The sequence below is a fragment of the Sinocyclocheilus rhinocerous genome, unplaced genomic scaffold, assembly GCF_001515625.1.
Source record: "Sinocyclocheilus rhinocerous isolate Xijiao unplaced genomic scaffold, SAMN03320098_v1.1 scaffold50, whole genome shotgun sequence".
Lineage (NCBI taxonomy): Eukaryota > Metazoa > Chordata > Actinopteri > Cypriniformes > Cyprinidae > Sinocyclocheilus > Sinocyclocheilus rhinocerous.
In genome coordinates this window covers 1420030-1437556 of record NW_015641057.1, presented here as the reverse complement: position 1 = coordinate 1437556, position 17527 = coordinate 1420030, and the positions used below count along the sequence as shown (strand labels likewise).

The window sequence follows — 17527 nt, the reverse complement described above, 5'->3', positions numbered from 1 at the left end:
CGGCGTGACTGCCGCTGCAGCTGCCATATGCCCCAGGAGCCTCTGAAACTGTTTCAGTGGGACCGCTGTCCTGCCCTTTAACATATTCAGGCAGTTCAACACCGACTGAGCACGTCCTTGCATTAGGCTTGCTCGACCAAATCCAACTCCATCATATCGGCTGGAGGGACCGGCTCTATTGCATCCTTCGCCAGTAGGGCTGCGATCTCTGCACGCAAGACAGGCGCATCAGCCGCCTTCACTGATGTGAAGCGGATGCCGCTGAATTTGAGGGGATGCCAGGCGAACTGAATCGCATAGCCGAGTCTGATGGTTCACAGGAACCAGCGAGACGGTATGGGTAACCAGGTACCCAGACACCACACAAGCTGGACCAGGCTGCTGCCTGCTGGCGAGAGAGGAGGATGAGTGTGGTCCGGTGTTGGTCCATCCACGACTCTCCATGCCCTCTTGGGACCCAGAGACAGAGAAAACCGCTCTCCTGTCGAGATTTTTGGAAACCAGATTCTCCACCCAGCCCTCCTCCGGGGAAGGGAGAGGTGCATCCCTCTCTCTCTGGTTCGCCCGTCCCGAGGCCTCTTGCTATTCTGCTCACCGCCAGGTTGATGGGGGCCTGGACGGGCGGGGCGGCCTGCCTACACGCAGCTCCACAGACCAGACGAGTACCTACAGACCCTGGAGGGAAGGCACGGTTCGCCCTTCCGGGTGGAGGCGGTATCAGGACACAACTGCATCGCAACCGACCGCTCCACCGGGGGGAACCCCGTATACCCCCTAGCTGCACCACCGTCGAGAGTGGTGTGCGAGGAGGAGTTAGCAAGTTGGTTTCTGGCAGGAAAAGGTGCCATCCACAACCTGGTAAGCCCCTCATGCACCCCTGGGAAGAATGGCACCAGGGCGGGGTGCTGAGAACCAGCGCGGACCACCCCGAAGAACCAATCGTCCAACCTTGAGGGCTCGGGACACGGTGGAGGCCGTTATTTCCGGATCCAATTCAGGCATTGCTACAGTCCCGGAGGAGAGCAGCGCAGCCGAATCTTCCCTGGGGTGGGGCCCTGAGAACCAGCACGGGCCACCCCGAGAAACCAATCGTCCAACCTTGAGGGTTCGGGACGCGGTGGAAGATTCCACTCGAGCCCGACTCTCTCGGCGGCCCGGGAAAGCATAGCCATCATTTCCGGGTCCGTATCCGGCACCGCTGGCCGCCCAGAGGGCGGCAACGCTGACGGATCTTCATCCCCAGAAAAGTCTGGCTCACCCTCCGATGCTGCGACCGACATCCGATCGTCGGGGGGAGCCTCGGAAGAAACAGGTGGTATCCCCCGGGAGGATCCAGCCTGCTCTCTCGAGGGCTCCGCTGGCTTCGAAGTGCCGGCTGGTTCGGGCATCCCCTTCCTTGTAGGAGGGGAATTCCTCACCGTGACCGTGAGACCAGTCCGCCCACTGCCAGAAAAAGGGTACCCCCGGCTGCCACCAGAGGGAACCCCAGATCTAGGCAGTGGCACGGGCACTCCGCCCCCTTGCAGGTAACGGAGTCTGGTCCGCAACTCCGAGATGGTCATACCCCCGCACTGGGAGCATGAGTCATCCACGAAAGCCACCTCAGCGTGCTTCATGCCCAGACACGAGAGGCCGCGATCGTGACCATCACCCGGCGCCAGGTAACGACCGCACCCAGAAACACACGGGTGGTAAGACATCTTTAAAAAGACGCGTCTTCAAAAAGACGTTCCACCCGTGAAGCTCTTTTAGATGGAAATTGCTCTTTTAGTGTGCTGAAGCGCACAGGGGAGATGGCCGTCTGCAACACACACAGGGGTAGTGCAGCCTGTTGTGTGCAACCCACTCGACACGGGAAAACCACCGCCGCTGAAGCGCCGTACCACCAGCACGAGAGCCCACGAAGAGCGTGCTTGACTATAGTTTTCACTACCGTAGAAGGTCAGGAGCAGAACGATAGAACCGCTCGGCTCCGAAGCGAAAAGCTGAATATGCGCTGCACCTGCTGCCTACTTATACTCACGCTGTGATCAGCGGCAGCTGGATGCAATAATCACATGCCAATGTGCATTGGCTCGTTTAGTTTACACTCGAAGTACATTGGTCTCTCTAAGCGAGATCCCAATTCGTCAGTCACCGATGTGACGTCGAGAGTGACCGACTGAAAGGGAACTAATATCTCCATTAGATCTCCTGAGCCATGAAAGAGCAACGATTGAGCTTTTATAAAGACCGACAGACAGATGATTACAGACTTTATCACACTTTTTATTTTTGATAGTACATAGAATGTGTAAAAGAGCAATGTACAAAATATCTATACAAAAATATACTTGTAAACATACATAAAGCTTTGGTACCTTAGAGTGTGTAACTTTACTATGTGATATATGTACAGAAATGCGCAATTTAATAAGGTCTTGTGCATACATATGAATGCCTACAGTTAAAATCAAGAAAAAACAAGACGAACAGACAAGATGAAGCCTTTATGAACACCTGTGTTTGGGTTATTAAGTGTTTGCATGAAAATAAAGTTCAATGTAAGTACTTAAACATCGTGTGGATGATATTGAACTAATAATTTGAAGATGAAATGCCTGGGCCGCATTTAAAATTTCTTCTCAGTGTAAGACACCTGCCAAGAGCAGGTTAAATTATCTTGAATGTAAAATGCTTTGGATGAAAAACATCAGCTAAATTATGTTTTTCTCTTGTACCATGAGTCATTCAGATATACTTTCTAATGTTCAGTAATTCAGATATACTGTTAGTATGAAGCACACACTGAACAGCTTGATTCTGTAGCTGCACAAAACATAAAAACATTGCGTTGTGAATGGTTTCCCACAGAATAATAAAAAAAAAAAAAAGATAACTGCGACTTTATCTCACAGTTGTGGCATTTTACAATTCTGAGTTTTTGTCAAAGCTGTGAGATGTAAATTCTGAGAGAAAAAAATCAATTATGTGATGTAAACTCATAATTGTGAGGAAAAAAAGTCAGAATTGTGAGACAAACTTGTAATTGTGAAAAAAAGTCAGAATTGTGATATAAACTTACAATTGCAAAAGAAAAAAGTCGAATTGTGAGATACAAACTCATAATTGCAAAAGAAAAAAGTCCAAACTGCAATAAGTAAACTCAGAATTCAGAGAAAAAAAATCTAAACTGCAAGAACGCAAGTCAGAATTCTGAGTTTATATGGTTTTTTTTCTCAGAATTGAGTAAAAAAAAGGATTTTGAGATAAAAAGTCGCATTTACATTTTTTTTTTTTTAATCAGTGGTGGAAACGGGCTTCCATGGTTCTGTCGTTTCCCTTTACAGAATGTAAAACTAGAAAATGAAATCACAAATAATCACGTGTATAATCTATTTGCTTCAATTATTCATAAACATTAAAGTGCAAGTTTGCTACAAGAATCTTGACAAAAAAAGTCTAAAGTTAAAATAAAAAGTCACAGACTGCTGTCTGAATATAGAAATGAAATATGCACTTAATTTCAAAATGCTGAGAATGATTTTAACACAAAAAGTAACCCAACTAATGTACATATCAGCTGATTGTAGCTTTGCTTTCTGCAGTTTATGATACTGCATTGTACCACTTTAGTAAAAAAGAATACAAGAAAAAAGAATACAAAAGCAAAGAAAAACTGGTCTGGTTCAAGCCTCAACCTTCACAGACAGTCTTTAAGAGCACATGAGGGCTCTAGCATATCATTCTGATGCATTTGATAAAAATCTGCTTAAAAGTACATTAAAATTACTTGATGATGACAGGAAGCAGGAGTGTGTCACAGGAAGCTCTCCTCCACCTCTGGACTTCCAGAATGATCTGGCAGCAGCTCCTCGCGCTCAGGTTCGGTGCTCGGGGTTTCCATGGAGACCGTCTCCTCATCAGAACCTAACGAGCTTTAGAAGAGAGATGAAGAACACCTTTAACAACATAACACACACACCACACGCGCACACACGCACACACACACACTCACGCACACACACACACTCACTCACACACGCACGCACGCACACACGCACTCACACTCACACTCACACACACTCACACACAAGCACGCACTCACGCACGCACACATGCACACACGCACGCACTCACACGCACACACACGCACGCACTCACGCACACACACACGCACACGCACACACTCACGCACACACGCACGCACTCACGCACGCACTCACACACGCACTCACACACACATACTCACACACTCTCACACACACTCTCACACACACACACACTCACACACACTCACACACACTCACACACAGTGTTATGAAGTCTGAACTTCCAGGAGGAGCTGTTAACAATGTGCACATTCTTTAAAAAAAAAAGACCATTTTACACTCATATAAAAGCTCTTCAAAGAAAAGTTATTAATTCTTCTAATTAAACAAATGTAATATAAAACTAGATGACAAAACAGTATAAGTAGTACTGAAAATTGTCACCAAGTATTGCGACACACTGTCATTGTCAAACATCAGTGGAACAGATTCATAATTAATGTGAAATTATTTGTTACAAATACAATATGCATATTACATTATATTATATTATATTATATATACAGGCAAACAATATACATACATATTGTATTAAATAGATAAATATTCTGATAACTCATCAAATTAATGTTATTTATATTATATATACTTTCCATTTCATCATATTACATAAATATTTATACTATTTATTATAGTATTAACAAATTAATTAATTAATTAAAATAAATTAAAAAATACAACTTTGTATAACACTATATTGATAAGATATTATAATATATTATATAGATAGATAGATAGATAGATAGATTTTATTAATCCATTTTTTATAATATACTTATGCTTATGTCGCTTGATCAAATGAATAAATCTAAAATACATTATATATATATTAATATTACATCTATATCACATTTTATCATATTAAATGATCATGATTTATAAATATAATTTAGAAAAAAAACACTGAACACACATAATAAATTTATACTATAAATACATATGTTACCAAATGAATAAATGCAAAATAAATACATGAATAAATCACTGTTTAAGTACATGCTCTCGTTCTTATGTTAAAATTGCCCCACTGGCACAGATGAACAGATTAATCATGCATTTTTTTAAATAAAAAGAGAAGTGATCCCCTGTAAGGAAGAGGAAGAGGCGATGGCTCATCTTTCCTTCATCCTCTGCGGTTTATAATCGTCTGGTTTATTTTTGAGCACACAGGAAGTCAGAGTTACCTCGAGGGGATTTCCATCAGCACCGGCCCGTCCTGGGTCTCCTCCTCTGGTCTGGGATCGGGGATGGGGATGATGTACTCGTTGTGCGGCTCTCCGTCGGCCTGCGGGCGCGGGGTCGGGTTTGGGCTTGGATCTGAGGATGGAGACTGAGGAGGGAAGGCGTTCGGGAACGGAGACGGGACACGCGGCTTCACACGGGCCACCGCAGGGTGATCGCTCTTCAGAAAGCTGTCGCTGACCTGAGAGTATTTCTGAGGAGACACAAGAGGATGCTTTCATCTATGCTTTTACCTCAACTCAAATCAGTTTGATATATTTGTAGACATTTAAATACACATATGTGACCCTGGACCACAAAACCAGTCTTAAGTCACTGGGGTATATTTGTAGCAATAGCCAAAAATACATTGTATGGGTCAAAATTATCCATTTTTCTTTTATGCCAAAAATCATTAGGATAATAAGTAAATATCATGTTCCATGAAGATATTGAGTAAATTTCCTACCGTAAATATATCAAAACATCAAAACTTAATTTTTGATTAGTAATATGCATTGCTAAGAACTTCATTTGGACAACTTTAAAGGCGATTTTCTCAATATTTAGATTTTTTTGCACCCTCAGATTCCAGATTTTCAAATAGTTGTATCTCGGCCAAATATTGTCCTAACAAACCATACATTAATGGAAAGCTTATTTATTCAGCTTTCAGATGATGTATAAATCTCAATTTCAAATAATTGACGCTTATGACTGGTTTTGTGGTCCAGGGTCACATTTGTATAACAAGAAGGAACTTGTTAATATAATAAACAAAAGATCACACACACTTCATTTGAATGGTATTAAGATGATTTCATCACGTTTGACAAATTACACATTCAATACAATTTTGAAATTGGTTTATAAAAGGTGTTTTTGTGCGCGTTTTGTGCGTCTTTCAAATAAAACAGAGAGCATTTGTGTGTATTATGACTCAGGGACACAATGTGAGGACTCTTCTTGAATTTTTTGATTGGTTAAAGTTAATGGAGAATATTTCATGTTTTTTTGTGGGTGCTCGGTTTCGGAATTGGTGCCTATGTTTGTATCATTGATGTACTATTATATTTTTTGTTAATATTTTAAAGATTTTATTTTTATATTTTCTGTCTTAAATTTAGTTAAAGTTTTAGTAATTTTGTTGTGCGTTTTTGTCATTTTTATCAGCTTTTTCTAATGTCCAAACAGTTTAATCATTTTTTATTTATTAATTTTAGTTTATTCAGTTTTAGTTATTTTAGTACATTAAGTTAAGTTAAGTTAAACTAAACGAAAATGAAAAATATTTGTGTCAGCCAACTGAAATATTTCATTTAATGTTAGTTTTATTTAAAGTAACATTTTTGTAAATAGCTTTACTTCACAATAATCCTGGTTGTCACCAGAGAATGACGTTTAGAAAAGAAGTTGAGGAATATTGCAATTACACATTTCTTTCCAAACTTTACAGTTTATTCATATCATAACAGAAGATTTGTTTAAAATGTGTTAGTATGTTTCTCATTTGTATGTTAAAAATCACTGCCATTTGAATGGATAACTCATTCATTTAAATTTCAATTCTGCGTTTTTGTGCATGTGCCTTCCTGTAGTTTCAGAAAGTATTTGAGCAAAAATCGTCACCACAGAATTACTGAGAAAATGAATATTCCATTTAGAATTTCTTTGCAAATCTATGCAGTAGCCATGGAAATAAAACAAGGAACATAAAGGAAACCTTTTTATATCCGTCTGACAGCATGTTCCCCATGGTGTGCACCAGAAAGGAGAACTCGGGACGCTTCTCGAACTTCTCATCCCAACATTTCCTCATGACCTCATAACTGCAGAGGAACAAAACCACCAGCATTTTACTCCAAATCCGCCCTCATTCATTCACAAAAGCCACAAGAACTTTCCAGAATCTCTTTTTTAAAACAAACCTGCCTGTTGTTACTGTGCACAATCTTCAGAGTGATTTACTATATGAATATATAACTCAAGCATATGTGCAATAATAAGCATGCAGCCTGTATGTTTATGTCACTTTCGTTCAGGTCAGTAGTAAACGCCGTGAACATACATGTCGTCGGAGGCGTACGAGGGTTTGGCCATGCGGTATCCTCTCTTCAGAGCGCTGTAAAACAACTCGTTCATGGGCAGGTCTGGATACGGGGTTCCTCCTGCAAAATCACACACAAAATCACCAATAAACACAGATTTTCACGTTTCGAAAAAGCTGAAAATCTGGGAGAAAAAGAACAGATGCTTTAGTGTTTTTCAACGGTGAGTGCTTGTGTTTAAAATGAATTGTTTTAAATCTCTTAAAGACAAAAAACAAACATTACTTATGAAAGAATTAATATCACTTTACAATAAGGTTTCAGTTGTTAAAGGCACAATATGTAATTTTCACCGCTAGAGGGCGCGCTTGGATATTTTAATAAAAAAATCTTACATATTGTGCCTTTAAGTTAATTGCATTAATATGAACTAACAATAAAAAATACTTCTAAAGAATATTTTAATTTTAGTTAATGTTCATCTCAACTTTTATTACACTGTTAATATCAAAAGTTGTATCTGTTATATTATTTAATGCTCCAGAGCTAACATGAACTAGCAATGAACAATTTTAATAATGTTAACAAAGATTAACAGAGTTATTTTAGTGTAACTGAGATACTATGATAGTTTTTATTAATTTGTTTTTATTTATCTTTATATTTTAATTTTAAAGTTCAAGTAATTGTGCATTTTTGTGTTTTTATAATATTTTTATTTCAATTTTAGTTAAGTTAAACATATTACATTTATACAACTCCAGCTGCCCAAAAGTAAAAGTCATTTACATCACATTACATTTAAACCAGTGTTATTTCAGTATCATTCATATACTATTTTTTTTTTCATAAAAAAGTTTTTTTTTTTTTAAATAAGATTTCATACTTTCTATACATTTTATTTAAATTTTAGTGAAATATTTTAGTTAATTTTGTTGTGTGTTTTTGTCATTTTTATTATTTTTTTTCAATATATCTCTATGGTTTTTATAAATTTTTATTTATTAATTTTAGTTATTTTAGTACTTCAATTTAAACTAAATGAAAATGAGAAATGTTGATTAAATGAGAAAAGGAGAAAAGTTTTTTCTATTTCATTTTAAGTAACAAAAAGGCTTTATGGTTTTAGTTTTAGTTTTAATAAAATAAAATAAAAACCCTGATTAATGCATTTAGCAGATGCCTTATCCAAAGTGACAATCTATACACGTTTTCAATGCATGCATTCCCTGGAAATCAAACCCATGCTTGCTCGGAACACACATTTCAGGTAATACATATATTATTGTTAATTTGGGAGATTAATATTTAATGTTTATTTGCACAATAGCATGAATGCATAGTCAGTGTGGAGTAATAATAATAAGCGAACGGACTGACCCAGAGTGAAAATCTCCCACAGCAAGATGCCGTAGGACCAGACGTCACTCAGCGTGGTGTACAGGTTATGAAAGATGCTCTCCGGCGCCATCCACTTCAGAGGAAGAAACGTCTGCGGACAAACACACAGTCTCTTCAGTCAGCATCAGAGTTTGTGTGTTTGATTGAATGTGTTGGTTTTATTGTGCTTTATTACAGTCGTAGAGACAGTAGAAACCGCCGGATATACGTACGCTGCCTTTGGAGATGTAGTTGTTGTCATGCATGATGTCTCTGGCCAGTCCAAAGTCACAGATCTTGGCCAGTTTGCCCTCACAGATCAAGACGTTTCTTGCTGCCAGATCCCGATGCACACACTGACAGACAGACAGATAGACACAAAGTTTTATTTATTGCTTCAAAGAAGAAGGTTAGTCAGCTTACTAGGGATGCATTTCCCATTTCCGTCAATAGATGGTGATGGAGTTCATATTAAAACCTGCATGACAGACTCTTTTGGGTGGAAGGTGAGTACTTGGATTAATGTTATAATTTTAGGTCTAATGTTTAGAAATGGCAGGTCAGCAGTTTTACTAGCTATTGCCATTATCTATAGTCAGCACCACACACTCTTCCACTCTTAATTTGATCTTGTCTTACAGATTTTATTTTCAGCGTTTGCAAGCAGCCTATTAAAGACGTGCAACACTATGACTTATCCTGGACTGATATGAAATGAAGATAATACACATTTGTGGAGACAGACTGTGAAATGTGTTGAAATGTTGTAAAGTGTATAAATACATTTATAGTCAAGACGGTCATTGTTATAAAAATGTTTAATGTACTAAAGTAAGTTTAAACAATTATTTCTGTATTCTGTATTTTTACTGTTCATTTTATGTGAATTACATTGCTTTTCTACATCGTCCAAATGAATCCATTGACTGGACTGCAAAAATAAATAAATAAAAATAACTTTATTTCTTAATATTTTGTCTTGTTTTCCATTAGAAGTAAACATTTGTAAATTAAGATGAATTTGCTTTAGAAGCAAAATGACTTTATTAATATCATTTCAGTTTTTTTCTCAAATTGAAGTGAGTTTATGCTTAAAACATACAAATAAACAAATAAATACATAAATGGGGGCAGAAAAATAGACTTAATTCAAAAGGAAAACAAGTTTAATTTTCTAACCCCATTTTCAGATGTTTGTTCTTGTTTTAATCATAAACTCGCTTCATTTAAGTCTCGATATCGCAAGTAATTTTGTGTCTCAAGTAAATTATTTAATAATGTTTGGAAATTTGTACTGAAAAAAAAAAAAACATTAGGAATTATTTTTTCCAGTTTAAATATTTCAATAATGACATTCTTGTATACACTTCCTGTATATGTGTGCGTTTAGCTTCACCTCAGAGACAAAACTGTCACCAGAAAAAACAAAATCTCATTTAGTGGACGTCTTAGATATGTGTTCATTCAGATGTCCTGTATAGTGATTTATCCTATATAGTGCTTGCATAAAGCAAGTAGTGCATACACTTGTAGCTGTTATGTATCTTTGTAAGTCATTGTAAGCCCTCACAAGCGCACGAACCCCCCCGTTATAAAAATAAAAAAAAACAAGTGGGCTCCCCCAAAGTCCACGGTATAGTTCGAACACTGTGTGTGACAGACACTCACGTTCTTTGAGGCCAAGAACTCCATGCCTTTGGCCACCTGATAACTGAAACCCACGAGATCAGTGTAGCTCAGAAGCGGAGAATCACTGATGACCAGAGACCGATCCACCCTGTGTCCTGTGATAAACACACACTCATTTGATCTGATTACAAACACAAAAAACATGCAGTGCCATGGTATTTTTTTTTATTATAAAGATCTGATAACTTTGTGTTTATGTATAAAACAATGACAAATACTGTATCTGTCAATGGGGTCAAAAAATAATCTTAATTCAAAAGGAAAACAAGTTTATTTTTCTTAACCCACTGACATTTTATTCCTGTTTTAAGCACTTAAGTCACTTAATATTTTGAATTAGATTTTATTTTTATATTTTAATAATTCTGTTGTGTTTTTTCCCCATTTTAATAGTTTTTATGAAAATGAAATGAAAAATGTTGTTTTATCAACTAGCTAAAATGAAATAAGTTTCAGTTTTTTATATTTTATTGCAGATTACATTTGTTACAGTTTTTATATTTTATTTCAGATTACATTTATTTTAAATATATATATTTTTCTAATCCCATGGACAGATTTTTTGCCATTCTTAAGCATTAACTCAGTTAATTTACAAGATTTTAATATTTTTTAAGTTAATATTTTGAATAAGATTTTATTTGTGTCATTAAATTGAGTTAAAGTTTCAGTAATTTAGTCTGTTTTTGTAAAATTTTTTTTTTTTTAAATACATCTCTATAGTATTATTACTTTTATTTATTAGTTTCAGTTATTTTAGCACTTTCACTAAAACAAGATTTAATAGTAAGTCATTTTGCTTCTCAAGTGAATATATCATGATTTAAGAATAAATAGATATTTCTACTGGAAAAAGTCAAAAGTACTAAGGAATAAAATATTTTTGTTTCATGAGGGTTTTCTATGGTCGAGAGGAGCTGAATTCACCCTGACATCCTCTCAGCTCAAATTAAACCGCATCTCAAACAATAAATAAATACAAAAATAAACAATGAGACTTTTAGTCATAATATTTAAATTGTGCAGAAACCTCAAGTGTTTCATGAAGTTCAAGGCACATCCTGTCAGAGGAGGAAGTGAAACTTTAATGAGCATCAGTTATGAAAGAGATCTCTATGTCACACAGACGGCGTCTGTGCTCAACCTGAAGACCTTCACAGCAACACAGAGCCAAAGATCACACAGCGAAAAAAAGTTTAGAGAAGCTTCCAGTACATCAGCACAACAAGACGAGACTTACAGTCTTAAGGCCCGTTCACACCAAGCACGATAACTATAAAGAGAACAATAAAGACATAGTTCTAAAAATCGTTCTCAATATTAAAGAATAGCATAGTTCACACCACAACTATAACGATAATGATACAGAGGAACGATATCGTTTGGATCACTTTCAAAACGATTTTTTTCCAGCTGATGAACGATAAAACACTGACAGCCAATCAGAATCCATCCTGCTGTAACGAGCTCAAGAATTTAAAGCGGCAGATGCACGTGCGCTTCGAATCTATCGTTATCTTTATAGTTATCGTTCTTGGTGTGAACGGGGCTTTACACTATGCTTTCAACTTCCTCTGAATCACCACAATATCACAATATTAAAATACAAATATAAATATAAATAAGGGCTGTGATGAATCAATTATATGCAAATTCATGTAGATAAACCAGGTGTGACAGTGCTGATTATAAACCCTGTGACAGTCATTTCAGCAAATGAATGTTTTAAATATTGAAGAAAACTGCTTATTGTGATTAAATTATAAAATATATAAAACTGTGCATTTTTAATTGCATTGCATTTTTAATCATATATTTAATTCATAATTTTATATAGGTGTCTAAGGTTTTCAGGGTGGTTGCTATAGGTGTTTCTAAGATGTTCTGAAATTGTTAATTGTGATTATTATTATTAATAAATGCAATGCAATTAAAAAAATGCAAAGTTTTATATCATTTATATTTTAAATTAACATATTTATTTTTGATTATTATCAATGTTGAAAGCAGTTGTGCTGCTTCGTATTTTTTTGTGGAAAACGTGATACATCTTATTTTTCAGGATTCTTCGATAAATAGAAAACTCAAAACAACAGCATTTATTTAAAATAGAAATCTTTTGTAACTTTATAAATGACTGTACTGTCACTTGATCAATTTAACGCGTCCTTGACCCCAAACTTTTGAATGGTTGCCTAGCAGTTTCCACAAAAAAATTGAAGCAGCACAACTGTTTTCAGCATTAATTATAATCAGAAATGTTTCTTATAATTATTATATAATATATCATTATTTATATATTTTATCATTTACATTTAAATTCATATATTTTACATATATTATTATATTTTTCTGAAATAGTTTATTGTGACTATTATTAATAATAAATGAAATAAAAAAGCACAGTTTTATATATTTTACATAAATGATAAAATAGCATAAAAGAGATCTGCACTTTTAATTGCATTGCATTTTAATATATTTAATTTATGATTGCATAATGTTATACAGGTGTCTATATGGGGACTTTTTTTTAAATAACTGTGTATTTTGATTATTATTACTAATAAATGCAATGAACAATTTTATATGTTTTATAATTAATATTTCTAATTTATATATTGAATTTATAATTTTATATAGATATTGAAGGTTTTCTGGGTGGTTGCTGTAGATGCAGTTCTAAGACATTTAAATTCATATATTTTACATATATTATTATATTTTTCTGAAATAGTTTATTGTGACTATTATTAATAATAAATGAAATAAAAAAGCACAGTTTTATATATTTTACATAAATGATAAAATAGCATAAAAGAGATCTGCACTTTTAATTGCATTGCATTTTAATATATTTAATTTATGATTGCATAATGTTATACAGGTGTCTATATGGGGACTTTTTTTTTAATAACTGTGTATTTTGATTATTATTACTAATAAATGCAATGAACAATTTTATATGTTTTATAATTAATATTTCTAATTTATATATTGAATTTATAATTTTATATAGATATTGAAGGTTTTCTGGGTGGTTGCTGTAGATGCTGTTCTAAGAAGACTGATTAAATCCCAGTAACGCTGAGCTTTGAGAGGCTTGTAGCTGTAGTTGATCTGAAGGTCTGCAGGCAGCGGGTGGAGTATGTACCTTGCTCCTGGTAGATGTCTTGCTGGTAAGGAGACTCGTAGGGTGATGGCTGGATATCTGCGTACTTGATGGTGTCCGTGAGCTCCTGCATCGGCACGTATTCGGTCTGCTCGTCTTTGGTCATGTCCATATATCCTCCATCACGCTCGCTGCCAAACGACACGTATCTGCAGAGCACAGATATATGACCTGATTACATTCGGATCTCTTCATCACATGCTCCAGTTGAGCATGACTGATATTTACCATAGTATTTCATGTTCATTTTAAACATACACTACCGGTAAAAATGTTGGAATATTCTTCTTCTGCTCAACATTTCTGCATTTATTTGTTTAAACATACAGTAAAAACAGTTAAAATTATTATTAATTAAATAGCTGTTTTCTATGCAAATATATTTTAATATGTAATTTATTATTGTGATGCAAAGCTGAATTTTCAGCATCATTACTCCAGTCTTCAGTGTCACATGATCCTTCAGAAATCATTCTGATATGCTGATTTGCTGCTCAAAAAACATTTCTGATTATTATTAGTGTTGCTTCATATTGTAGTGGAAACTGTGAAACATTTAATTTTTCAGGATTCTTTGATGAGTAGAACGTTCAAAAGGACAGCATTTATTAGAAATAGAAATCTTTTGTAACATTATAAATACCTTATTGTCACTTTTGATCAATTTAATGCATCCTTAATGAATAAAAGTATTAATTTCCAAACTTTTGAATAGTAATGTATCATGGTTTCCACAAAAACATGAAGCAGCACAAATCAGCATAGTAGAATGATTTCTGAAGGATCATGTGACACTGAAGACTGCAGTAATGATGCTGAAAATTCAGCTTTGATCACAGGAATAAATTACATTTTACAACATATTCACATAGGAAACAGTTATTTTAAATTGTAATAATATTTCACAATTTTTACTGTATTTTTAATCAAATAAATGCAGTCTTGGTGAGCAGAAGAGACTGCTTTCAGAAACTTAATTCTTCCAAACTTTTGACTGATATGTGTAACAGAAGAATGAAATCACATGTTCATTCGTCTGTAATGCACTCTTACTCTTTCCCGGTCGGCACATCGCTGTCGTTACAGATCTGGCTGCCGTTGGCGATGTGGTTCTTGTCGGCGTAGTACTGGAGGAAGCTGTGCTTGTTCCTGTGCAGATAGTCAACCAGATCTCCATAGCGACAGTATTCTGTCACCAGATACAGCGGACCTGCAGAGCAAATAAATAAATACACAATATACAACAAACCTGAAAAGAACACATCAAAATATTTGACCTAAGTAGTTTAGCAGCTTTAAACATCTAGGACAGTTTGACTGCTTAACCCCCTGCTGTCTGCTCACCGTGTTTGGTACAGGCGCCCAGCAGGTTGACGATGTTGAGGTGAGGACCCAGATGACTCATGATCTTGAGTTCAGACATCAGAGCTTGAGTCTCGCTCCTCCGAGCCGTCGCTGCAGTGAGCAGACAACATGATTAACTACAACTATCAATCACACTCACATACGTGTGTATGTAACCGAGTGTCTCGCACGCACATTTCAGCATTTTCACTGCCACTTTAGTGGCGGATTGGGAACGGCCGAGTCCGTACGCCGTCGCCTCAACAACACGCCCAAACGCTCCAGATCCAAGTGTCCGACCTGAAGAAACAACACACATTTCAGTACAAAAACATATGGACACGGGTGTTTTAAGCTTTTGCTAGGAAGCTGCTAAATAGCTGTTAAAGGAGACCTATTATGGCCCTTTTTACAAAATGTAATATAAGTCTCAGGTGTCCCCAGAACGCGTCTGTGAAGTTAAGCTCAAAATACTGTACCTCACAGATCATTTATTATATCATTTTGAAAATGCCTATTTTGAGTGGAAGCATAAACACGCTGTTTTCGTGCATGTCTCTTTAAATACAAATGAGCTGCTGCTCCCTGCCCCCTTTTCCAGAATAGGGCTGTGCCTTTACAGCTGGTATTGCTGATACTCTGCTAAAAAACATCTGTTTCAGTGTTGCCAAGTCTGCGGTTTTCCTGCGGAATTGGGCTACTTTAACACTGCTGCCGCGGGTTGGAGCGACCCCAATAACATCATATTTAGCCCCTGAAATGTGAATTTACCAGGGGAACACTGAAAAAAAACCCTGTATTTTATCCCCCGGAACGTTTAACGGGGGACCCCACTCGAAACCAGATTGGGCTAGTTTTGGTCTAGTTTTGAGTAGCAATTGGGCGGTTTTGTTGTGAAAACCTGGCAACCCTGATCAGTTTGGTTTTGATTATCATGTGTATCGCGCCGAAACCATGTGTTTTAAACCATATTAGTTTAAACTTCTGATATCTGAGCGCACACATCCGAAGCACGCGGACAGAAAGCGGCTGTCACACAGCATGTGAGTAATAAACTAAGTTCTTTCACATCTTATTGCGCTTAAACTGTCAAACACACACAAGTTTATGTTAAAAACGTGCACAAGTTACAAAAATAGTCGCTTATTTCTGTGAAGGTAAACAGCTGGGAAAGAAATGACATGTTTATATTAGATCTGTGTGGCAGCAGCGTAATATACAGTAAATGAATCAATAAATCCACTGCTCTGTTGTCTCCTCTGAGGCTGGGACTCTAAACAGCGTTCTGTGTGTGTTCAGTAAGTGTGCCCCGCTCTCACCCAGCACCAGACCGTCCCGCGGCATCTCCCAGGCCAGGTCATAGGGCAGGTGAATGGGGTCGACGTAGATGTACTCGTGTCCATCCAAACTGACCGATTCGATCACCTTCCACCTGATTTCATAGCGTGGCTTCTGCAGGGAAAACAACGTGGAGTTCCAGTCCAGTAATATTAAATCTAAATGCTAAGTCTCAGACAGACAGACCGAATGTGAAGTCACTGACCTTCCTCCACACAGCGATGAGGATGATGATGGAGATAATGGCGATGACCACCAGCGCTAAGACTGCGGCCAGAATGGCCACCTGAGAAAACAACGCTGGAGAGAAAACACAGCTTTTATCAACTCAAAATCTTCATTAAAACACATTAAATACTGATTCTCACATCTTAAGTGTCATTTTCAACCACCTTAATAAAGAAACACTTTTTTTCACCATCCAGTCAAATACTAACAGACACCAGGTACAATCTTAAATTAAAAGAATGAATAAATTATTTATTTACATATTTAAATTAAGTGAATTTTGGATGTATTTTCAGTCATATAGAGGCATTAAATCATCCTGATTATATCATGACGGTTTATGGTTTATCACCGATGTCCTGTGTTATTTCTTTCTCACTGAATATCTAATTTACTCCCAAATATGTCAAAATTGAAAAGTAAAATGGGATAAAACTAAAAGGTAAAATGTTTAAGGTGACTTAAAATCAAGACAACTAGGCTCCATATCATATATAGCAGTGATCTTCACAATTTTTTTCACGAGAGCCGCACTTATAGGACAAAGTTAATAGGAGAGCCGCTTTTACTGCAAAGTATGAAAAGTTACATCCAGTCATAAATAGCATGTCTGCTTCTCAATCTGTCATTCCTGAACATACAATATGCAATGCAATACAAAGGGGTTTATTTTTAAAAGTTATTTAAAGCTATTTTTTTAAGTTATTTGCTTCTACATTAGCCCATCATGTATCAAACCATAAGAGCACATTCGGCGTTAAGAGCTGGAAAGATTGCCAAAACAACTCCGCAGTGAGTCAATGTCATAGACGTAAGGGCAGTGCAAGTTTAAATGTCTTTCTAGTCTATATTTCCATCTTGTAATTCCGCTGTTTTGGGTATTTTTAAAATATAAATTATTTATAATAGAGCAGACACTGACTGTTGTTCATGTATTTATGTTCTCATTTAGCGAGACAGCAGAAGCTGAAAACACTGCGCACTTCAGTATGTGTGTAGTAAACGAAACCACGCGT

At 36.6% G+C, this 17527-nt stretch overlaps 1 protein-coding gene across 1 annotated transcript in view; it reads right to left on the bottom strand.

The window, feature by feature from the left end:
* Positions 1-7236: 7236 nt before the first annotated feature.
* LOC107754478 (platelet-derived growth factor receptor beta-like) overlaps positions 7237-17527 on the bottom strand; it is a 22556-nt gene continuing 12265 nt past the window's right edge. Inside the window, exons 9-18 of the mRNA XM_016570937.1 lie at positions 16489-16583; positions 16265-16397; positions 15141-15245; positions 14946-15056; positions 14655-14811; positions 13584-13750; positions 10409-10524; positions 8974-9096; positions 8741-8852; positions 7237-7480 (exon numbers count right to left, since the gene is read on the bottom strand). Coding sequence (XP_016426423.1) covers positions 7356-7480; positions 8741-8852; positions 8974-9096; positions 10409-10524; positions 13584-13750; positions 14655-14811; positions 14946-15056; positions 15141-15245; positions 16265-16397; positions 16489-16583 — 1244 coding nt within the window. The 3' untranslated portion in view covers positions 7237-7355. The remainder of the gene's footprint in view (positions 7481-8740; positions 8853-8973; positions 9097-10408; positions 10525-13583; positions 13751-14654; positions 14812-14945; positions 15057-15140; positions 15246-16264; positions 16398-16488; positions 16584-17527) is intronic.